Here is a 25,978-nt window from a genome sequence, read left to right on the forward strand (position 1 = left end):
ATATCAGAAAGACACTTGCATGTATATGTTTATCACAGCACAATTCACAATTGCAAAGATACAGAACCAACATAAGGGCCCAACAACTGAAAAGTGGATACAAAAAGTCATACACACACACACACACACACACACCATGGAATACTACTCAGCTATAAAAAGAATGAAATAATATATTTTGCAGCCAACACACACACACACACACACACACACACACACACCCACCCCATGGAATACTACTCAGCTATAAAAAGAATGAAATAATATATTTTGCAGCCACTTGGATGGAACTGGAGGCCATTATTCTAAGTGAAGTAGCTCAGGAATGGAAACCTAACACTGCATGTTCTCACTTGTAAGTGGGAGCTAAGCTGTGGGTATGCAAAGGCAGACAGAGTGGTATAATGGACACTGGAAACTTGGAAGCAGGGGAGGTGGGATGGGGTGAGGGATAAAAATCTACATGTCGGGTACAACATACACTACTCAGTTAAAGGGTACACTAAAATCTCAGGCTTCACCACAATAAAATTCCACCAAGTAACCAAAATCCACACTTGTACCCTTAAAGCTATTGAAATAAAAATAAACAAAAAAGAAAAAAAATAAGTCTGTTAAAGTAATGAAAAGAGGACAAAAAAATTTTATGAGCTACAATATTTGAAAACTTCACCAAATAGAAAAAATCAAAATAAATAAGTAAAAATAAAATCTGCTGAAATTTGGCCTTTTTCCCCCCCAATTTACTGTATTCAAGGAATTTGGGGATCAAAACCCAAAGGAGGGAGACTGTTCCTGGTATTCATGGCACACAGTACACACATTTGTGTTCTCATATATTTTACCTTATATTATTTCTCTCACTTGGATTTTCTTCTGTCCCATGATTGTTCAAATACTTCGAGGCCTAAATCAAGTATCAGTCCTCTGTAGTCTTCCGAGAACTCTCCTGTCAGTTTATATCTAGTCTTTCATAGCAACATTCTTAAAATTTTCAAAATATATAAAATCTGCTTTGCATTATAATTTTTTGTATCCCTACCCACCCTGCCTCAAGAATATAGGTTAAAATTCTAGGCTTTTCTTTCTTCTACAGGGGGAACTTCATAGACATTTCAGTTAATGAAAATAGACTAACCTGAAATATGTAGGAGTTTATATATTACTATGCTCAAGGAAGAATTTAAAATCAAGATTTAAATACATAAGTTGAAAGGTATGAAGCTAAAGTTAATCTGCGTAATTCTTGCCATACACTGTCATCCCCATTTTGAATCAAAGCTTTTTTGGATTTTTCCACCTCCTTAAATAGGCCTGGTTCTTTCAACTCAGATACCTGCAAAAAAAAATTAAGGATTCCTGTAGCCTTGAAGGCTCCTCTCAACACTCAGCTTTGAACTTTCAACTGAAAAGTCTGTTTCTTTTCTTTCCCCCCACCCCGCCAACTCTTTTTTTTTTTTTTTTTTTTTTTTTTTTTTTTTTTTTTTTTTTTTTGAGAGGGAGTCTTGCTCTGTCGCCCAGGCTGGAGTGCAGTGGCCCCATCTCGGCTCACCGTAACCTCCACCTCCTGGGTTCAAACTATTCTCCTGCCTCAGCCTCCCGATTTGCTAGGGTCACAAGTGTGCACCGCCATGCCCAGTTAATTTTTTTTTTTTTCCCCAGGAAAGACAGAGTTTTGTCATGCTGGCCAGGCTGGTCTCGAACTCCTGACCTCAGGTGATCCACCTGCCTCGGCTTGGCTCTCCAAAGTGCTGGGATTACAGGCGTAAGCCACTGTCCCCAGCCTGAAAAGTCAGTAATTAAAGAGACCTTCCTATCACCTAAGACTTGGTGACCCTACTCAATTTCATCCTCCTACACATTTGAGGTTATTCATTTAATGTCTCTCTTAAACGGTACAACATGAACTTTTCCACTCATGCTAGGACTGCATTTATTTAACTACTACATCTGTAGCACCTCATACTATGTATCATAATAGGTGTTCAATATAAGAATAAATAAATGAATTAGTGATGCCTGTACATTTGCTAAAGGCAGGCTGCACATTTGGTTCTAAGTTTCTAGTAGCCAACAAAAATAATTTTAAGATTCGTAGTATCCTTAGGATAAAATAAAACAACCATTTCAGGACCAAATACGAGTTTGAGATAACTAATAAAAATCAAATAATAGCCGAGCGCAGTGGCACACGCCTGGAATCCCAGCACTTTGGGAGGCCGAGGCGGGAGGATCACTTGAGGTCAGGAGTTCGAGACCAGCCTGGCCAACAAGGTGAAATCCCGTCTCTACTAAAAATACAAAAATTGGCCGCACCTGGGCGACAGAATGAGACTCCCTTTCAAAATAAATAAATAAATGCATAAATTTGAATTAACAGCATGCACATGACTGCTTTACTTTCTAAAAGGTGTAGGAATGCTTATTTTAATAAATGAAAAATGACTTTTCCTCTCTTAAATTTCTCTTCCCCTTTTTGTTAAAGTACAAAACAAAACACCTTGCTCTCACTTTTTCGAATAGGACTAGAAAAAAAATTTTGACTGTCTGTAGGACTAGAAAGAAATTCAGCTCAAACGAATTAGTATATGATCAACTTTAGTAAGAATTGTGCATTTGGTACACAATGTAACTCCTAGGAGCTGACAAATGTTTGTTAAGTGCATCAATGAGCGACATAAGACCTTCTCCTCCCTACTCTCTTCTCACAGTTTTTATTTAATCAAACATTTATTATTGTTCGATGCTCTTAAATGCCATTTCCTTCAGCTGATTATTTGTGTGACAGAAGAGTCAATTAAGCTATTTTGTCCCCAAAATTACGAAAACGAAATGTGCAATTGTGAAGTAAAATTTTGTTCTTTTGCAAATTTTAATAAATCATTAAACTTTTTTTTTGTTTCAAATAATCAGGGCTTCAGTTCTAATAACGAAAGGACAATGTGAAGGCCTAGAATTTAGCATAGCGCCTGACATTAATAGGACGTCAGTACATTTTTAGTACATGTTTCTCAAATAGATCTTAAAATTTCATTTAAGAGCGTTTCCTCACGTCACGGTATGTCTCTGGCGTTACTTAATTTTGAAAAACCTCAACACAGATTCTAGTTTTAGGCAAAGCTCAGAAAAGTTCTACTTAAGGATATTTCCAAAGCGAAAGGAAGCGCGGAGACGTTCATGACTGGCATCATCTCGCATATAGGCTCCGGAAATTCTCGGTAGGATGCCCTACATCTGCTCTCCCTCCACTAAGAAGAACCTCTTTGTGTGGCGAAAGTAAAAGTATTAAGGCTTTTAAGTTGCCCAGTCGAGGAACACGGATAAAGACGCCAGGAGATTGACATGCATTTCGACCAATAGCATTGCAGAAAGGCGTATCATTTCACGGATGTCCCAATCAGTACACAGAGAGTCGCTGTCTCCAAGGTGAAAGCGGAAGTAGGGCCTTCGCGCACCTCATGGAATCCCTCCTGCAGCACCTGGATCGCTTTTCCGAGCTTCTGGCGGTCTCACGCACTGCCCACGTCCGCACCTGGGACCCGGTCACTGTGCGCCGGGCCCTGCAGTGGGCGCGCTACCTGCGCCACATACATCGGCGCTTTGGTCGGCACGGCCCCATTCGCACGGCTCTGGAGCGGCGGCTACACAACCAGTGGCGGCAAGAGGGCGGCTTTGGGCGGGGTCCAGTTCCGGGATTGGCGAACTTCCAGGCCCTCGGTCGTGGTGATGTCCTGCTCTCTCTGCGCCTGCTGGAGAACCAGGCCCTCGGGGATGCAGCTCGTCACCACCTGGTGCAGCAACTCTTTCCGGGCCCGGGCGTCCCGGACGCTGATGAGGAGACGCTCCAAGAGAGCCTGGCCCGCCTTGCCCGCTGCGGGTCCGCGGTGCACATGCTGCGCTTCAACGGCTATAGAAAGCACCTGAATCTCCAGGAGGACTCTCTGATGAAGACCCAGGCGGAGCTGCTGCTGGAGCGTCTGCAGGAGGTGGGGAAGGCCGAAGCGGAGGGTCCCTCCAGATTTCTCAGCAGACTGTGGGAGCGTTTGCCTCAGAACAACTTCCTGAAGGTGATAGCGGTGGCGCTGTTGCAGCCGCCTTTGTCTCCCCGGCCCCAAGAAGAGTCGGAACCCAGCATCCATAAAACACCTGGAGAGGGGAGCCAAGCGCTAGTCCACTGGCTTCTGGGGAATTCGGAAGTCTTTGCTGCCTTTTGTCGCGCCCTCCCAGCCGGGCTTTTGACTTTAGTGACTAGCCGCCACCCAGCGCTGTCTCCTGTCTATCTGGGTCTGCTAACAGACTGGGGTCAGCGTTTGCACTATGACCTTCAGAAAGGCATTTGGGTTGGAACTGAGTCCCAAGACGTGCCCTGGGAGGAGTTGCACAATAGGTTTCAAAGCCTCTGTCAGGCCCCTCCACCTCTGAAAGATAAAGTTCTAACTGCCCTGGAGACCTGTAAAGCGCAGGATGGAGATTTCGAAGTACCTGGTCTTAGCATCTGGACAGATCTCTTATTAGCTCTTCGGAGTGGTGCATTTAGGAAAAGACAAGTTTTGGGTCTCAGCCCAGGCCTCAGTTCTGTATAGGCAATGCTGTGTTATTATTACTTGAGTATAGAATATATAGTTTACAAAATGAAAATTACAATGTTCTCACCAAATATATGCCTTCGTGTGTCCAAAGTATAATTATTTTAGATGCTAATTTTGAATAGTTTATTAAACAATTATAAATGTGCAAAGTAACTGGCATGTAGTATCATGGATTTGCTGGATAGAGGAAGTGATTGGAAGTACTCAAAGCCATGGAATTAGCAATAGTTTGCTTGTTAATAGAAGGCCCATTTGTAAGAATATTGAAAATATATGTACCGTTTGAAGAAAAAGGAGCTTTAAGGTGACAAACGAAATACCCTTTTTCTTTCAGTATGGTTTATTTTTCTAGGTTTTCTTTCCCTCCCTCAGTAGTGAAGAGTTTTCTGTAACCAACCAATATGTGACAGTGTCAGGAATGTTGGTTTGAAAAGCTATTGGCCTGTCTAGAGTTTGGCCTTGTTAAGCTAGTATTCTAAGTATTCTAGCCAGTTAACCAGCCTTAGTATGCATTAAAATTGTATTATTAAGAAAGTTTGTTTCTCATTTTCTGCAAATTCTTACTCTGAAAATGAGTCACCACATAGTATGTCCATTTAAAGCATTGACTCACCGACAAATGTTTAAAGCACAGTAAATACAAATATATGCCTTTGGATATCAAATTAATGCTTGATGATGAAATAATCAAAACAAACTTTTTTTTTGAAACGGAGTCTTGCCCTGTCGCCCAGGCTGGAGTGCAGTGGTGTGATCACTGCTCACTGCAACCTCCGCCTCCCAGGTTAAAGCAATTCTGACTCAGCCTCCCAAGTAGCTGGGATTACAGGCCCACGCCACCATGCCCGGCTAATTTTTTGTATTTTTAGTAGAGACGGGGTTTAACCATGCTAGCCAGGCTGGTCTCAGACTTCTGACCTGGTGATCCACCCGCCTCAGCCTCCCAAAGTGCTGGGATTACAGGCGTGAGCCACCGCGCCCAGCCAAAAGAAACGTTTTAAGTAGAAGATCCAGGTTTTAGTGCAACTTCTGCCGTTAACTAGGTTAATAAATCACAAACTTGGGACCACAGTTGCCTTATATGTAAATGAAGTGTTTAGACTAAAATAGTTAAATGTCCTTGTTTTTCCCTCGGTGGCTGCCCTATGGAAACAGTTTAGAATATTTGTTTTGCATGTAGGAACCTGGTTGTGTTAGTTTACCTGGGTGTTCCATAGCTGATAGTGATTTCCAATAACCAAACTTAAGGGCAATTTATTCATTTTTACTAGGGAGGTAGAACTTTACAGTAATCAAGATATTTTTGTCCATATTCAGGTTAGCTGGTAACAGGATTTTTTTGGAGGTAAAAAAATGGTATTTAGAAAGTTAATTTCTATTTCTAGAATAGAATAAAAACAGTAAGAGCTGTGTAATCTTGTGGAAAAAGAGTTGTATAATCTTATAGAATTTCTCATTCTGTGGTACAACCCAGGGGTAAACTATTATTCCAGTAGTAAATACACTTTTCTAGATAATCTTGAGTGAAAACCAGTAATTTCTTTTTCCCTGTGGTCAGATTCCTTTTTCTAATCCATGAAGGCCATCTTGTAGATTACATTTGTCGTTAATGCAAGAATAAAGACAATTCCTCCTGTCAGTTACATGAAATTATTTTTTTTTTAAGAAAGAACCCAGTGAAGAGTTATACCATAGCAAGGCTTAATATTAGCTTTAGCTTTAGAAAATAAGTTTGTGAACTTACTTCCCTATATTTGCAGTGGTATCTCACACTATGATTTACAATGAAATTATAAAGATTGACAATAGACTTAAATAACATTTTAAAATCTATTTTATACTTACCATTTATTATTCTTTTAGTCTCCATATGTACATTACATACATAATCTTATTTAATCTTCACACCAAAACTGTATTCTTATGAATATAAGCTAAAAGATTAAGTAAAATGCCCAAGGGTATAAACAAAAGCAACATGAAAGTGGAAACTGTATCTGTTATTTATTTTGTTTCCAGGAGCCTAGTATAGTGTTCAGGGTATGGTAGATACTTCTAGTGTTTGAATAAATGAAACCAGCTTTATATACTTTCTCTTAAAGACTTGAAAAGATTAAGAATCTGTGCATACACTGAGAGAAAAGTGAGAGGAAGACTATAAAAATAGAATATTTGATAACTTCTTTATAACATCTAGAAATATTTATTTTGTGTTTTTTTCCCTATGTCCTATCAAATGAGGGAGCACTATTGAAATCTCCCATTGTAACACTGTTTCAGGAAATTTTATCAATTATCATCTTATGTATTTTGGGCAATTTTATGACATGAAAACAAATATACAATTGTTATATCATCTTAATGAATTGAACCTTTTATTTGTAGTGACTGCTTTTCTGCTTTAAAGTCTATTTTTGGCTATTGTCATTGTCATATATTAACTCTATATGATTGGACTTTTCCCTGCTATCCTATTTTGTGCTTTCCACTTCCTTTGATTTCTCTATGTTTCATTTCTCTCTCAGTTCTTTAATTGACTAAATATGTGTTTGCCTTCTTATTTCATGATCTTTTCCCCTCTACCAGTTAGGATGTTATATTCTATACCCATGCTTTTACTCTCAGAACTTATCATATTTAACTTAAAAATATCTAATATTAGTATCTAAACCCTCCTCTTAATGATACGATGGACCTTAGGAAACTTTAACCCTGATCTCTTATCTCTAAACTCTCAAGTTATTATCCAGTGTTTTGGTTTAACAATTTTGTTTCCCATGATTGTACCTCAAATTCACTTGGAGAAGGTCTCTTGGTGGTAAACGTACTCAGTTTTTATTTACAAAGATCATTCCTTGTTGATGTTGTTGGAAGGTAATTTTGCTGTGTTCCTGATTTGAGGTTAACATGTTAAAGATATTAACTCTTTTCTGGTTTCCATTGTTGATATTAAGAAAGCTATTCACCTACTTGTGGTTCTTTTGTAAGTGATTTCTTCTTTCTGGTTTATTTTAAGGTGGTCCCGGTTTCAGTGTCTATAGTCACTTCAGAATATCTAATTGTAAATTTCTGTTTTTCTTGCTTGTTTTATGTTGTGTTTCATTTATGTGTGGATGTGCGTTTTTCTTCATTCTGAAAAATTTCCAGCCATTTTTTCCCCAATATTTCCTTTCTTCCATTTTTTAAAATCATTCCTGTCACTTTGATCAGGCCTATAGCAGATCTTCTCACACTACTCAAATCATGTAACCTCTCTCTTCCAGTTTCTATCTCCATATCATTCTATTTTGCTCTGGAAACTGCTGTTATATCCCAAGATAAATTTCCCCATCTTCATTTTAGCCTACCACCAGGTTTTAGCTGAAAATGGCCACTCAGAGAGTAAATTTCCCAGTTTCTCCTACAGTTACATGTGGCCATAATGCTAGGTTTTGGTTACTTTTATATAAGCAGAAGTGATATGTACAACTTACTATTCATTCTCTAGAAATCTGAAATGATTTTCCCTTAATGCTCTGCTTCTCCCTTTTAATGGGCTGGAAAGTTAATTTGCTGCTAGTTTGCCGCTACCTTGAATCAGATGGCTGAAGATGACTGGGACAATTGCTGTAGACCCAAAGATGAAGTCATATGTACAGAATGGCAAAACAGAGCCCACCTGCGTAGCTTGTCCTGTTAATATAGGAGAGGAATACAACTTTGTCTTATAAACACTGCTTGAGATGTCTTATGTCATCAACATTGCCTATAACCCTAAGTAGTGTTGGTATAGTCTTGGTAATTCTGTCTGATCTGAGGTTTAAGCTATCAATTGAGTTTTAAATTTCAGTGCTTTTTTAAAAGTCTTAATTGGCTTTTTTTCTCCTAATCTGTTTACCTTTTAATAATCTCATATGGCAGGCTTTTTGTGATTCTAGTTTCATTTTTTATCATTGTTATTTTATCATCTAATAATCACAACCTGAAGTATTGGGGATCCAAACCTGTTGATTCTCATGACAGTTTATTTCTTTACATCTTTTGTAATTTCTTATTGTAAATTCACATGTGTTTGGTCATAGTCTATGTAAACCTAGGAGTCTAAATAGGGTATTCTTTGCCCAATGAGGCTATATTTAAATGCTTCTGCTAGAGAAATAGAGAACCCCCTAACCTAGGACTACTTTGGTTTATTGTAAGAGTTTTGGCTTGAGTTTTTCTACCTTATGTTTTGCTCAAAGCATATTTTCCAAATTTTATTTGCCTACTACTCAGATCTCCCTGTTTTGGAGAAACAGATATGAAGGGGTGGCTTGGAAATTTCCTTTATTTTCTGAAACCCCAACAAAACATTCAAAGAATGTTATATTGAGAATCTATTTGTTTTGTAGCAGTTGGGCCCTATGGAATATCTAGTTACTGATTTGCTAAAAGTGGAAGTCCTCATTTTCCCTTTAGCCCACACCAACCTAACTTCTGCCATCAACACTCCTCTGAAATAAGTCTTGTCAAGCTCACCAATCACCTGCATGATGCTAAATTCAAAAGACACTGTATTAGTCCATTTTCACACTGCTATAAAGAACTCCCCAAGACAGGGTAATTTATAAAGGAAAGAGGTTTAATTGACTCACAGTTTCACATGGCCTGGGAGGCCTCAGGAAACTTACGATCATGGCAGAAGGTGAAGAAGAAGCAAGTACCTTCCTTACGAGGCTGTAGGAGACAGAGAGAAAGAGAAAGAGAGAGAAGAGAGGAGGTGCCACACTTTTAAATCATCAGATCTCATGAGAACTCACTATCACAAGAACAGCATGGGGAAAACTGCCCCCATGATCCGATCACCTCCCACTAGGCCCTTCCCTCAACACGTGAGGATTACGATTCAAGATGAGATTTGGGTGGGTTCACAGAGCCAAACCATATCAGACACTTTTCTGGTATTCAGTTATTTGACTTCTCAGCAGCATTCAATACCATGGCCTATCCTCTCTTTTTTGAAACTGGGCTTGGAATTCTATTGTTATAACATACATGACACCACTCTATCCTAGTTTCCTCTTACCTCTCCAGCAATTTTTTTACAGTCTACTTTTTTGTCTCTTCTTCTTCTAATCATCCTTTAAATATTCAAGATTTCTCAGTGTTTAATGACTGCTGCCTCTTTTTTGTAGTGCTCTCACCCCATATGATCTCATCCATTTCTGTGGCGTTAAATACTACCTATATGGTATGAATTGCACAGTTTATATCTTTAGCCTGGCGGTCTCATCATAGCTTCGGGACCAATATCCCCACTTGAATGTCTCACAAGCCTCTCATACCAAACACCCAAACCAACTCTAAATATCAGAGAGAGGGTGAAGCAAGATGGCCAAACAGAAACCAATCATTCCCCTGCCTCCCCAGCAAGGACACTGAGTTAAGATAGGTATACAGAAAAAAGATCTTCATAGCAACCAAAAATCAGGTGAGAACTCATAGTGCCTGGTTTTAACTACATATTGGTAAAAGAGGTACTGAAGTGATTTAAAAACAGCCCTGAATCACAAATGCCACCCCTTCCTCACACCAGGAAGCAGCAGCCTCTGAGCACTGAGAGAGGGAGAACACAGCAATTGTAAAGCAATGAATTCAGTGCTGTCCTGTTACAGCAGAAAGGAAAACCGGACCACACTCATCCTGCCCACAGAGGGAACATTTAAACCAGCCCTAGTGGGAATCTGAATTCCTGCAGATCTCACCAACATGGGCTACAGGCTATAGCAGTCTGTGCCTCCAAGTAAACTTGAAAGGCAGTCTAGGTCATAAACTCTTAGGAAAGTCCTTGTGTTGAGTTAGGCCCATAGACAATGGACTGAAAGGGCACACGGCATACTGATAAACCAGCTGGGGCAGCCAAGGGAGTTCTGGCATCACTCCTCCCCTAAACTCAGGTGGCACAGCTCATGTCTCCAAAAGAGACCCTTTCCTTTCACTTGAGGAGAACAGAGGGAAGAGTGGGGAGGACTTTGTTTTGCATGTAGGATCCCAGCCCAGCCACAGCAGAATAAGGGACTGATCAGAGTAGTGAGGCCCCTGTTCCGGACACTACCTCCCAGATGACATTTCTAGATACACGCTGGGCCAGAAGGGAACTGAACCTGCTGCCTTGCAGGAAAGGACCCACTACTGGCAGCATTTATCACCTGCTAACTGAAGAACCCTTGGGCCCTGAACAACCGGCAGTGATGCCCAGGTACTATATCAAAGGCCTTGGTGAGCCTCTGAGATTTGCTGACTTCAGGTGAGACTCAGTACATAACCAGCCATGGTAACTAGGGGGCAAAATTCCTTCTACTTGAGAAAAGCTGAGGGAAAAGTAAAGGGGACATTTTTTCCCGCACTTTGGGCACCAACAAGGGGAGGAAGGGACCAAGTGTGATCCTGAGGTCTTTGATTCTAGGACTTGACTCTTGGATGACATTTTTGGACCTGCCCTGGGCCAGAGGGAAGCCCACTGCTCTGAAGGACGAGTCCCGGGCCAGGCGGCATTCACAACACACCTAAGAGACTTTGGGCCTTAAGGGAACATTGGAGGTAGTCTGCCAATACTTCTCACGGCCTGGGGTGGCAGTGGCTGTGGGAAGAGGCTTCTCTGCCTTTAGAAAGGTATAGGGAGAGTGGTAAGGACTGCCTTGTGTGCCTTGAGTGCCAGCTCAGCTGCAGTACTTTAGAACATCGAATAGACTCTTAAAGTTTTTGACTCTCATCCCTGACTCCCAAATGGCACTTCTGGACCCACCCAGGACTTGGGGCACCTTGCTGCACTGAACGGACGAACACAGGCCTGGCTGGCTTTACTATCTGCTAAATGTAGTACCCCAGGGCCTTAAGCAAATATAGACAGTAGAAAGGGAGTTGTTGTAAGCAGGCCTTGGGTGAGACCCAGTGCTGTGCTGGCTTCAGGTCTAACCTTCTGCAGTCATCGTGGTGATGGACACAGAGGTGCTTGTGTCACTCCATCCCCAGGTTCAGGTGGCTCAGGAGAGAGAGAGAGAGAGACAGAGAGAGAGAGACTCTGTATATTTAGGAGAAAGTAAGGGAAGGAAACAAGAGCCTCTGCCTGGTAATCCAGATAACTCTCCTGGATCTCGTCCAAACCCATCAAGGCAGCACCTGTATGAGTCCACAAGAATTACAACATTGCTGGGATTGGGGTGCCCCCTAATGCAAATATAGTTTAGATCACAAACCCAAGTCATTTTAAATGTCTGAATAGCCTTCCCAAGAAGGACAGTTAAAAATAAGCCCAGACAGTGAAGACTACAATAAATACCTAACTCATCAATTCTCAGACACCGAAGAACATCTGCTAGCCTCAACAGCATGTAGGAAAACATGATCTTACTAAATGAACTAAATAAGGCACCAAGGATCAATTCTGGAGAAACAGAGATATGTGACCTTTCTGACAGAGAATTCAAAATAACTATGTTGAGGAAACTCAAAGAAATTCAAGATAACACAGAGAAGGAATTCGGAATTCTAACAGATAAATTTAACAAAGAGATTGAAATACTTAAAAAGAATCAGGGCCGGGCACGGTGGCTCACGCCTGTAATCCCTGCACTTTGGGAGGCCGAGGCGGGCGGATCACGAGGTCAGGAGATCGAGACCATCCTGGCTAACATGGTGAAACCCCGTCTCTACTAAAAATGCAAAAAAATTAGCCGGGCGAGGCGGCGGGCGCCTGTAGTCCCAGCTACTCGGGAGGCTGAGGCAGGAGAATGGCGTGAACCGGGGAGGCGGAGCTTGCAGTGAGCCGAGATCGCGCCATTGCACTCCAGCCTGGGCGACTAAGCGAGACTCTGTCTCAAAAAAAAAAAAAAGAATCAGACAGAAATTCTGGTGCTGAAAAATGCAATTAGTGTACTAAGAATGTATCAGACTTCTTTAATATCAGAATGGTTCAAGCAGAAGAAAGAATTACTGAGCTTGAAGACAGGCTAATTGAAAATACACAGTCAGAGGAGACAAAAAAAAAAAAAAAAGAATAAAAAGTAATGAAGCATGCTTACAGAACCTAGAAAATAGCCTCAAAGGGCAAATCTAAGAGTTATTGGCCTTAAAGAGGAGATAGAGAAAGAGATGGGGGGAGAAACTTTATTCAAAGGGATAAGAACAGAAAACTTCCCAAACCTAGAGAAAGATATCAATATCCAAGTATAAGAAGGTTATAGGACACCAAGTATATTTAACCAAAAGAAGACTACCTCAAGACATTTAATGATAAAACTCTCAAAGGTCAAAGATAAAGAAAGGGTTCTAAAACAGCAAAATAAAAACAAATAATATATAACGGAGCTCCAATATGTCTGGCAGAAGACTTTTCATTAGAAACTTTACAGGCCAGAAGAGAGTGCCATGAAATATTTGAAGTGCTGAAGAAAAACAAAAAAAAAGTCTTTACCCTGGAGTAGTAAATCTGGTGAATATAGCTTTCCAACATGAAGATAAAATAAGACTTTTCCAGATAGGCAACAATGAGGGATTTCATCAATACCAGACCTGTCCTATAAGAAATGCTAAAGTACTTCAATCAGAAAGAAAACGATACTAATAAGCCATAAATAATCTTCTTAAGGTAAAAACTCACTGGTAAGAGTAAGTACACAGAAAAACACAGAGTATTATAACATGGTAACTGTAGTGTGTAAATTACTCTTGTCCTAAGTAGAAAGTCTGAACGATGAACTAATCAAAAATGATAACTACAACAACTTTTCAAGACATAACCAATACAATAAAACATAAATAGAAACAACAAAAAGCTAAAAAGAGGGGGATAACATTGAAGCATAGGACTTTTATTAGTTTTCTTTTTGCTTGTTTGTTTATGCAAATAGTGTTAAGTTATTATCAGGTCAAAATAATGACTTATACGATAGTATATGCAAGCCTCATGGTAACCTCAAACAAACAAACAAACACAAAACATACAATGGATACACAAAAAATAAAAAGCAAGAAACTAAGTCATATAACCAGAGAAAATCACCTCCACTAGTTGAAGACAGGAAGAAAAGAAATAAGGAAGAGATTACAAAGCACCCAGAATGTCAGGTATAAATTCTCACTTATCAATAATAACATCAAATGTAAATGAGCAAAACTCTCCAATCAAAAGACATAGACTGGCTGAATGGTTGAAAAACAAGACCCGTTGATTTGTCCCCTACAAGAAACACACTTCATACAAAATACACATAGACTGAAAAAGCAGTGAAAAAAGATATTCTATGCCAACAGAAACAGAGCAGCAGCTGCAATCCTTATATCAGACAAAATAGATTCCAAGACAAAAACTGTAAAGAGAGACAAAGAAGGTCATTCTAAAATGATAAAGGGGTCAATGCAGTCAGAGGATATAACAGTTTTAAATATATATGCACCCAACCCTGGAGCATCCAGATATATAAAGGAAATATTAGAGCCAATGAAAGACATAAGCCACAATACAATAGCTGGAGACTTTAATGCCCCACTTTCAGCACAAGACAGATCTTCCAGACGAAAAGTCAGTAAAGATACCTCAATCTTAATCTGCACTGTAGACGAAATGAATCTAACAGATCTTTATAGATTCTTTAGATTTCTATAAATTCTTTTCCTCAGGACATGGATCATTCTCAAGGATAGACTATGTAATAGGCCACAAAACAAGTCTTAAAATATTTTTTAGAAAACTTGAAAAACATCGAGCATCTCCTCTGACCAGAATGGAATAAAATTAGAAATTAATAATTAAAGGAATTTTGGAAACCATACAAATACATGGAAATTAAGTAATATGCTCCTGAATGACCAGTGGGTCAATGGAGAAATAGAGAAAGAAATTTAAAAAAATTTCAAATCAAATGATAATAGAAATACACCATACCAAAACCTATGGGATACAGCAAAAAGCAGTACTCAGTGGGATGTTTATAAGTGCCTACATCAAAAAAGAAGAAAAATTTCAAATAAACAATATTGCAATGCATCTTAAAGGACTAGAAAAGCAAGAGGAACTCAAACCCAAAATTAGTAGAAGTAAAGAAATAATAAAGATCAGAACAAAAATAAATGAAATTGAAATTTCAAAAAGCATATCAATGAAACAAAAAATTGTTTTTTTGAACAGTTAAATAAAATTAGTAAAACTTTAGTCAGACTAAGAGAAAAAGATATCCAAATAAATAAAACCAGAAATGTAAAAGGAGACATTAAAACAGATACTGCAGAAATTCAAAGAATCATTAGTGTCTACTATAAGCAACTATTTGCCTATAAATTGGAAGATCTAGAAAAAATGGGAAATTTCTAGATATATACACACTGCCAAGATTGAATCAGGAAGAAATCCAAAACCTGAATGGACCAATAAAAGGTAATGAGATTGAAGCTGCAGTAAAAACTCTCCCAGTAAAGAAAAGCCTGGGACCCAGTGAATTCATTGCTGAATTCTAACAAACATTTAAAGAAGAACTAACAATACTACTCAAATATCCTGAAAAACAGAGGAAGAGAGAATGCTTCCAAACTCATTCTACAAGAGCAATATTACCCAGATACCAAAACCAGACAGACATATCAAAAAAAAAAAAAAAAAAAAAAAAAAAAAAGAAAGAAAAAAGAAAAGAAAACCGAAACTACAGGCCAATATCTCTGATGAATATTATTCCTCAACAATATGCTAGCAAACCAAATTAAACAATACATTAGAAAGAGCATTCATCATCACCAAGTAGGATTTATTCCCGTGATGCAAAGATGGTTCAATACATACAAATCAATCAATATGACGCATCATATCAAGAGAATGAAGGATAAAAACAACAGGATCATTTCAATTGATGCTGAAAAAGCATTTGATAAAATTCAATATCGCTTCATGATAAAAACCCTCAAAAAACGGGATACAGAAGGAACATACCTCAACATAGTAAAAGTCATATATGACAGACCCACATCTAGTATAATACTGAATTGGGGAAACACATCCTCTAATACCTGGAACATGCCAAGATGCCCACCATCACCACTGTTATTTAACATAATACTGAAAGTCCTAGCTAGAGATATCAGATAAGAGAATGATATAAAGTGTATCCAAGTTGTAAAGGAAAATGTCAAATTATCCTTGTTTGCTGATGATACGATCTTATATTTTAAAAAGCCTAAAGACTTCATGAAAAAACAATTAAACCTAATTCAGTAAAGTTGCAGGATACAAAAATCAACATGCAAAAATTAGTAACATTTTTATATGCCAAAAGTAAACAATATAAAAAAGCAATAAAAAAGTAATCCCTTTACAGTAGCCACACATAAAATTAAATATCTAGGAATTAACCAAAGAAATGAAAGATCTCTGTAATGAAAAATATAGAACACTGATAAAAGAAATTGAAAAGGACACCAAAAAAATGGAAAAGTACTCCATGTTCATGGAGTAGAAGAATCAATATTTTAAAAATGTCTGTATTACCCATAGCAATCTACAGATTCAAAGAAATTCCTATCAAAATGCCAATGACATTCTTCAGAAATAGAAACAAAATCCTAAAACTTATATGGAACCACAAAAGACCCCAAATATCAAAAACTACCTTAAGTTAAAAGAACAAAACTTGAGTAATCCCATTACCTAACTTCAAATTATATTACAGAGCTACAGTAACCAAAACAGACAGCATGGTACTGGTATAAAAACAGACATATAGACCAATGGAACAGAATAGAGAACCCATTAAAAAAAATCCCTATAGCAGACTTATTTTTGACAAACATGCCAAGATCATATACTGGGGAAAGTACAGTCTCTTCAATAAATAAATGGTGCTGGAAAAACTGGATATCTATATGTAAGAGAAGAAACTAGACTCCTATCTCTCACCATATATAAAAAACAAATCAAAATGAATTAAAGGCCTAAATCTGATATCTTAAACTAATAAACTACTACAAAAAATTGGGGGAAAACTCCAGTACATTGGTCTTGGAAAAGACTTCTTCAGCAATATCCCACACGTATAGGCAACCAATGCAAAAATTGGCAAATGGGCTCACATCAAGTAAAAGAGCTTCTGCACAGTAAAGGATACAATCAATAAAGTGAAGAGACAACCCACAGAATGGGAGAAAATTTGTAAAATTACCACTCTGACAAGGGATTAACAATGAGAATATATAAGGAACTCAAATAACTCTATAGCAGGGGTCCTAAACCCAAAAGCCCTTTCCCCACCCTGGTCCATGGCCTGTTAGGAATCAAACTGCACAGCAGGAGTTGAGCCATGGGTGAGCAAGAATTACTGCCTGAGCTCTGCCTCTTGTCAGATTAGCAGCAGTATTAGATTCTCATAGGAGCACAAACCCTATTGTGAACTGTACATGCTAGGGATCTAGGTTGTGCTCTCCTTACGAGAATCTAATGCCTGTTGAACAAGAAATCATACACCCATCACCCGCATCATCCATAGAAAAATTATCTTCCATGCACTGTTCTACAGAAAAAAAAATCTAATAATCCAATCAAAAATGGGCAAAATATTTGAATAGACATTTCTTAAAATATAGATGACAAACGGGCATACGATAAGGTGCTCAACATTATTGCTCATCAGAGAAATGCAAATCAAAATTACAATGGTATATTATTTGAACCCAGTTAAAAGACTTATATCAAAAAGATAGGCAATAACAAGTGTTAGTGAGGATGCAGAGAAAAGGGAACCCTTGTACACTGTTGGTGGGACTGTAAATTAGTATACCCACTATGGAGGTTTGAAGATTCCTCAAAAATCCGAAAATTGAGCTACTATATAACCCAGCAGTTCAACTGCTGAGTATTGATATGGTTTGGCTGTGTCCCCATGCAAATCTCATTTTGAATTATATCTCCCATAATTCCCATGTGTTGTGGGAGGGACCTGGTGGGAGATAATTGAATCGTGGGGGGCAGTTTCCCCCATGCTGTTCTCATGGTAGTGAATAAGTCTCACGAGATCTGATGGTTTTATAAGGGTAAACCCCTTTTATTTGGCTCTGATTCTCTCTTGCCACCACCATGTAAGAAGTACCTTTCACCTTCCACCATGATTGTGAGGCCCCTCCAGCCATGTGGATCTGAGTCCATTAAACATCTTTTTCTTTATAAAATACCCGGTTTGGGGCATGTCTTTATCAGCAGAGTGAAAATAGCCTAATACAGTAAATTGGTACTGGTAGAGTGAAGGCGCTGCTGTAAAGATAACCTGAAAATGTGGACGTGACTTTGGAACTGGATAACAGGCAGAGGTTGGAACACTTTGGAGGACTCAGAAGAAGACAGGAAAATGTAAGAAAGTTTGGGACTTCCTAGAGACTTATTGAATGGCTTTGACCAAAATGCTGATATTGATATGGACAATGAAATCCAGGCTGAGGTGGTCTCAGATGGAGATGAGGAACTTGTTGGGAATTGGGGTAAAGGTGACTCTTGCTATGTTTTAGGAAATAAATTGGTGAAATTTTGCCCCTGCCTTTGTGATATGTGGAACTTTGAACTTAAGGGAAATGATTTAGGGTATCTGGCAGAAAAAATTTCTAAGCAAGGAAGCATTCAAGAGGTGATTTGGGTGGTGTTAAAAGCATTCTGTTTTATTTATTTATTTTATTTTATTTTATTTTTTTGAGATGGAGTCTTGCTCTGTTGCCAAGGCTGGAATGCAGTGGCGTAATCTTGGCTCACTGCAAGTGCTGCCTCCTGGGGTTCACACCATTCTGCCGCCTCAGCCTCCCGAGTAGCTGGGACTACAGGCGCCAGCCACCATGCCCAGCTACTTTTTTTGTATTTTTAGTAGAGACAGGGTTTCACCGCATTAGCCAAGATGGTCTCAATCTCCTGACCTCATGATCTGCCTGCCTCGGACTCCCAAAGTGGTGGGATTACAGGAGTGAACCACCACGCCTGGCCTCATTCTGTTTTAAAAGGAAACAGCATAGAAGTCTGAAAAATTTGTAGCCTGATGACGCAATAGAAAAGAAAAACCCATTTTCTAAGGAGAATTTCAAGCAGGCTGCAGAAATTTGCACAAGTAATGAGAAGCCAAGTGTTAATGGTCAAGACAATAAGGAAAACATCTCCAGGGCATGTAAGAGACCTTTGTGGCAGCCCCTCCCATCACAGGCCCAGAGGCCTTGGAGGAAAAATGGTTTTGTGGGCTGGGCCCAGGGACACCCAGCTGTGTGCAACCTAGGGACTTGGTGCCCTGTGTCCCAGTGGCTCTAGTCATGGCTAAAAGGGGACAAGGAACAGCTTGGGCTGTGACTTTAGAGGGTGCAAGCCCAATGCCTTGGCAGCTTCCACATGGTGTTTAGCCTCTGGGTGCACAAAAAGTTTGTGTACACAGAGAAGAGGATGAAGGAGTCAACTTTGGGGCACTCCAATATTAACAGTCAGTAATTGAGGTTTGGGAACCTCCACCTAGACTTCAGAGAATGTATAGAAATGTCTGGATATCCAGGAAGAAGTTTGCTGTAGGGGCAGAACCCTCATTGAGAACCTCTGCTAGGGCAGTGCAGAAGGGAAATGTGGGGCCAAAGCCCCAACACAGAATCTCCACTGGAACACTGCCTAGCAGTGCTGTAAGAAGAGGGTGACCATCCTCCAGACCCCAGAATGGTAGATCCACTGACAGCTTTCACCCTCACCTAGAAAAGCCACAGCCATTCAATGCCAGCCTGTGAAAGCAGCTGGGAGTGGGACTGTACCCTGCAAAGTCACAGGGGCAGAGCTACCCAAGACCATGGAAATCTGCCTCTTGCATTGATGTGACCTGGATGTGAGACATGGAGTTAAGAGATCACTTTGGAACTGTAAGATTTGACTGACCCACTGAATTTCGGACTCCCATGGGGTCTTTAGTCCCTTAATTACGGCCAACTTCTCTGATTTGGAATGAGTGTATTTATTCAATGCCTGTACCTTCATTGTGTGTAGGAAGTAACTAACTTGCTTTTGATTTTACGGGCTCATAGGCAGAATGGACTTGCCTCATCTCAGGTGAGACTTTTGTCTGTGAACTGTTGAGTTAAAGCTGAAATAAGACATTGGGTAACTGTTGGGAAGGCATGATTGGTTTTGAAATATAAGGTCATGAGATTTGGGAGAGGCCAAGGGTGGAATGATATGATTTGGCTGTGTCCCCACCCAAATCTCATCTTGAATTGTAGCTGTCATAATTTCCATGTGTCATGGGAGGAAACTGGTGGGAGATAGTTGAAGCATGGGACAACTTCCCCCATATTGTTCTCATGGTAGTGAATAAGTCTCAGGAGAGCTGATGGTTTTATAAGAGGAAACCTCTTTTGTTTGGCTCTCATTATCTCTTGCCACCACCAAGTAAGAAGTGACTTTTGCCTTCCGCCATGATTGTGAGGCTTCCCCAGCCACGTGGAAGTGTGAATACATTAAACTTCCTTTTCTTTATAAATTACCCAACCTCAGGTATGTCTTTATTAGCAGTGTGAAAACGAACTAATACAGTATATACCTCAAAGAATGAAAATCATTCTATTGAAGAGATATCTGTACTCATATATTTGTTGCAGCATTGTTTACAATAACTAAAATTTGGAAGCAAACTAAGTGTCAATTAACAGGTGAATGGATAAAAAATGTGGTATATGTACACAATGGAGCACTATTCAGCCATAAAAAGGGTGAGATACAGTTATTTGCAACAATGTGAGTGGAACTGGAAATCATCATGTTAAGTGAAATAAGCTAGGCACCAAAAGACAAACGTCACATGTTCTTACTTATCTGTGGGATCTAAAACACAAATCAATTGAACTCATGCATATAGAGAGCATAAGGATGGTTACCAGAGGCTGGGAAGGGAAGTGGGAGGTTGAGAGGGGAAGGTGTGGATGGTTAATTTGTACAAAAATCTAGAAAGAATGAATAAGACCTACAATTTGATAGCATAATAGGGTGACTATAGTCGATAATAACTTAATTTAATTGTATATTTTAAAATAACTTAAAGAATGTAATCCAATTGTTTATAACTCAAATGATAAATGTTTGAGGGGATGGTTAATCCATTCTCTGTGATGTGCTTATTTTGCATTGCATGCCTATAGAAAAGCATTTCATGGTACCCCATAAATATATATACCGACAATGTACCCACAAAAATTAAAAACAGAAAACAAAAAACCCAAAACAACTCTACATATATCCACAGAAGCCTGCTTATCCTCATATGTTTCTCAGTAAATACCCAGAAACCTGGGAATTATCCTTAAAATATTTCTTTCTCCTAAGCACCATATCCATTACATCAACATATGTCACCTTTTGTTTGTTTCTACTCATCACCTTCATATCAGATATGTTAACCATGTATTTTTATTTGCTCAGGAAATATTTGGGATATGTCTATTGTCCAAGCATAATTATTATAAGTGTCCCTTTTATTCTCTAAGGTGCCATGGTTTCACTGATAATTTATATGATCACGTTGGTCCCAGTCATCATATCTCCACCAGATTATTGCAACTGTGTCTTGACTGTTTTCCCTGCTTTCTTTATTACACCTATACAATCCATAATCCACATTACTGCCCAGGTAGTGATATTTTAGTGACATTCATTGAGAAATCTGAAGCAACTGGAAGATAACTTAGTCTCTCACCACAATATCTATTTATAGTAACATTTATGCCTATGTACTTTATCTTCTGCTTGTTTTCAGTGATATGTTATTCTATACTAAGCCAATTTTTTCTACTTCCCCACTAGATTTCATACCTCTTCAAGCACTCAAGATCAGGGATTCAGAAATTCTTTCTTTCTTACCACTCCAGCCTACATACATACCACTATTTTTACCAACTTAAAGCAAACAAAACATCTGTTCCCACTTTACATACCAAATACCTGCTTCATTTATTTGCTCTCCATTGCAGCAGGTTTCTTGAAAGCCTCTATTTTCTCTTAAGACTGTTCCAATCTGGATTCTCCCACTGACCTTGCAATTCCATCAAACATGCCCTTGCAAGGACACCTAGTTTCTTCTACCTTACTAAATCCATTGGTAAGTTCTCAGACTTCATCTTGTTTAGTTGATCAGCAAAAGTTTACATCATTGATGCTTCTGTTCTTATTACAATTTCTCCATTTGGCTTCCAGAATAACATAGTTCCTTGATACTCCTCTACCTTTATTATAACTCCTTTTCAATATTCTCCTTTCTATAAACTGTTAATATTGGAGTGCCCCAAAGTTGACTCCTTCATCCTCTTCTCTGTATACACGAACTTTTTAAATAATCTTGTCCTTTCCATGGCTTTAACATCATCCATGTGTCAGTGACTCAGATCTTTCTCCAGCCCGGACTTTTTCCTCAAATTCCAGATCTGTATATTCAACTTCATGCTAAATACCCCCTCTTGGATACCTCAAACTAAACACGTGCCAAGCCTATTGATCTGCAGCCTTCCCCATCCCTGTTAGTGGCACTTCCATCTTTCCAGTTTTCTCAGGACAAAAATCCTGGAGTTGCTCTTCTTTCCTCTCTTTATTGTTCTGTGTCCAAACTGCCAGACTTTTAGTTCAAATGTCTTCAGAATGTGTCTGCATCATCTCTGTTGCTAAACCCCTTGTCTGAGCCACCATCATCTTTTACCTGGACTCCTGCAATAGCTTTTTTCTTTTTTTAATAGGCTTTTTTAAAAAGAAGTTTTAGATTCACAGCAAAACTGAGCATATGGTGTAGAGATTCCCCCAACCCTTCGCCCTATACATGCATAGACTCCTCCATTATCAACATTCCCACCAAAATTGTATGTTTATTAAAATTAATGAGCCTAGAGTGACATGTCACTGAAAGTCCACAGTTTACGTTGGGGTTCACTCTTGGTGTTACACATTCTATGGGTTTAGGCTAATATATAATATTATGTATCCACCATTATAGTAGCATAGAGAGTAGTTTCACTGTGCTAAAAATTATTTATGCTCTGCCTATTCATTCCTCTCTCCCCATTTATCATTGAAACCGCTGATCCTTTTACTGTCTCTATAGTTTTCCTTTTCCAGATTGTCATATAGTTGGAATCCTACAGTAATGTATCCTTTTCAAATTGGCCTCCTTGACTTAGTAATATATATGTAAACATCTTCCATGTCTTTTCATGACTTGATAGCTCATTTCCTTTTAGTGCTAAATAATATTCCATTGTCTGGATGTACCATAGTTTATCTATACACCTGCTGAGGGACGTCTTGGTTGCTTCTAAGTTTTGTCAGTCATAAATAAAGCTTTCATAAACCTCTATGTGCAAGTTTTTGTGTGAATACATGTTTTCAACACCTTTGGGTAAATACCAAGGAATGTGAGTGCTGGATTGTACTGTAAGAGTATGTTTAGTTTTGTAAGACACTGCCAAACTGTCCACCAAAGTGGCTGTACCATTTTGCATTCCCACCAGCAATGAATGCGAGTTTCTGTTGCTTCACATCTTTGCCAGCATTTGGTGTTGTCAGCGTTCTGAACTTTAGCCATTCTAATAGGTATATAATGGTATCTCATTGGTTTAGTTTGTGGTAGATAGTAGCTTTTTAATCAGGTCCTGACTGCATTGGGGTCTCTCTACCATCCATTCTGAACAATGCAGTTAGGGTAATTTAAAATATAAGACAGATCATGTTATTCCTCTCCTTAAAATACTGCATTGGCATCTCCTTTTATCGAGTCCTTCTAGTGTCCTACAAGGCTTTATATAATCAGCACTTTCTCTTGTACCCCTCTGCCTTTTCTCTTACTCTTACCCTAACTCCCTCTGCCCTAGCCACACTGCCCTCCTTGCTGCTCTTAGAAAATGCCAGGCATGGCCCTGCCTTATTGCTGTTCTCTCTGCCTGTGAAACTCTTTTTCCCATTACCTGGTTAGCTAACTTTCTAACCTACTTCAAATCTTTGCTCAACTTTCACCTCGTTGAATCTTATTCTAAGTACTCTGTTTAATATAGCAACTTTCCTCACTACCAGAGATCCTGCCCACTTTTGTCCCATCCCCATTCGTGATCCTCCTCGTACTGTTCCATTCTTTCTTGTTTCCATAGAAATGTTCATCATTACCTACTAATTTACTATTTCCTTGTTTATTTTATTTATTTATTTTTCCGCCTTATCTCTATAGAATGTAAACTCCTTAAAAAGAGGGTACTTAGTCTGTTTTGTTTGGTCATATATCTGAAGAGTGGGGAACAGTTTTTAGCACAAAGTGAAAGCTCAAAAAGTATTTGTTAAATAAATATATGAAAGAATAAAGTAGTTTTTATAGAGTCAATTTTATGATTTCAGTCACTTACTCAAAACCTTTTAGTGGCTTCTCATTCCACTTTAAATAAAGGCCATTTTTCTTTCTTTCCTTGCCTTACAAGATTAAAAGTATACTCTCCTTCTCTACACATGTTTATTTGCTCATCTCTTGTCATTCTCCTTTCCATACACTCCAAAAACATGCACATTCTTTCAGTTTTTGAAATAAACAGATTCTTTTTTTCCTGTTCTAGCACTTTTGCTTACATTATTCCTTCAGTCAATAATGTTCTCATTCAGGTCTTTCACCTTTCAGCTTAACCTTATCTTCTCACCATAACATCTCTGTCTAAATATATTTCATCCTGATATTTTTCTTCAGGTGGCCCATTTTTTATTAATTATAGTTTTCCTGTTCATTTGTGTCTGTCTTTTTCACTGGACTATAAGCTCAGGGAGGGTGAGAATGCCTCTCTTTTGCTAACTATTGAACATTTAAGCCCCTCATACTATGACTGACATACATTAAGTAGCTTATGAATAGGAATAAATTAGAAATTTGATGAGAGCATCATCCTCTGTGTCATATATCTAAGAAACATAAGTCATTTTGGTAGTGGCTACAAAGAGTGTAAACTCACACAAGAAGAGTGGGGGTCCCAATATATGGTAACATTTTCATGCTACCACCCAACAATCTTCCAAATCTTCCAAATCTTCTTTGTTGCATTTGAGTTGGATCAACAAGATTTATCAATGTCAAGATTTAGTTGCTGTGGTTAAATTTCCATTTTTTTCTTGATCTTTATAGCTCTTTTATATATGTTAAAAGCTCTGAAACAATATACCGAAGCTTTAAAGTAGAAACCAATTATAAATAGAATGGCCCATCTTCCCTAAGAAATTGTGGATATAGGGTATTTATTATTAACATAAATTAATTAATGTAAATGCTCTAGGAAGGAACCATTGATTTCTCTCAGGAATAAATTGAAAATGATCAATCACTATATTAGAAGTGTGGCAGTAGCATCATTTATCAGATGCTAATTGTCATAGTGGGCTAAGAATGCCCTTTTGGCTTAGAAATATGGTGTCCCTAGGGAAAAGTAGCTTGAATCATTACAATAATTAACGTGTATACAACTGTCTCTTGGAGCTTCATTACTCTTAATATTGGGGTTAAGATCTGAGTTCAGAATAGCTTAAGGTGTTCTAAAGCGCCATTGTGGTTTTATTCTTTTAACTCATGAATGATCAGGACTTAAATCTTAAAAATTTTTTATATGCAATGATTTCAAAGTATAAGTGCAGGGATATAACATGAATAATCAAATTCTATTTTACATTTATATGTAATACAAGTAGTATCAATCTCTAAATGAGGTCTATGATAATCTCAGAATATTGAGCATTTATTTAAAATTCAGATTTATACTTCAATGTTTAATTTATTCTAAAGGCAAATTTATTTGCTTATCACTACAAACAAAGCCTTCTCACTTTATATACAACCTTTAAATTTTATATTAATGTCACAAGTTTTTACTCATTCATTTATTCAATAAGAATTTGGTAACGAACTATATGTCAGGATGTGATTGAATGCATTAAAATGATTACACACCAGTTTCCATAGTTTATATATTTAAATTTTATTAACCAAATTTCTCATTTTTTTAAATGAAAATCTTTCTGGAAAGCAGTATGTAAAGGACACATATATGTACAGATCAATATTGGATTTTTACCCTCCACAATTTTTCAAAGCTTTGTGGAATAGCTGTTAAAATATCCATTATTATACTAAGCATCTGACATAATATCAATAGTCTTTTTGTAAGATATTCTGTGTGAGGTTATGCATATATTTATAAGCACTGACAATATGCCAAGATGGAATAAGAAAATAGAATGCCGTTAGCTTTCATTGTATATACATGCACCAATGGAAAAGAATGGATAGAAGTATTTGCTATACTCAGGCACGTTAGGCACCTTCAAAATGTTAACTGAATTTAAATGCACAATTGAATTTCAAATAATCTTTCATGAAAAAATTGGCTATCAA

General features: G+C 38.3%; 2 protein-coding genes across 2 annotated transcripts in view; one reads left to right on the forward strand and one right to left on the reverse strand.

The window, feature by feature from the left end:
• Window positions 1-1,423, reverse strand: part of LOC105487026 (growth arrest specific 2) — a 176,329-nt gene extending 174,906 nt beyond the window's left edge. Inside the window, exon 1 of the mRNA XM_011750294.3 lies at window positions 846-1,423. The gene's annotated coding sequence lies outside the window, so the exon portion shown is untranslated. The remainder of the gene's footprint in view (window positions 1-845) is intronic.
• Window positions 1,424-3,420: 1,997 nt separating this feature from the next.
• Window positions 3,421-6,951, forward strand: LOC105487025 (FA complementation group F). Its single transcript, XM_011750291.3, has one exon. It carries the CDS (start codon window positions 3,459-3,461, stop codon window positions 4,581-4,583), a length of 1,125 nt encoding a protein of 374 aa, XP_011748593.1. The 5' UTR covers window positions 3,421-3,458; the 3' UTR covers window positions 4,584-6,951.
• The last annotated feature ends 19,027 nt before the right edge of the window (window positions 6,952-25,978 follow it).

The sequence above is a fragment of the Macaca nemestrina genome, chromosome 12 (genome assembly GCF_043159975.1).
Source record: "Macaca nemestrina isolate mMacNem1 chromosome 12, mMacNem.hap1, whole genome shotgun sequence".
Taxonomy (NCBI): domain Eukaryota; kingdom Metazoa; phylum Chordata; class Mammalia; order Primates; family Cercopithecidae; genus Macaca; species Macaca nemestrina.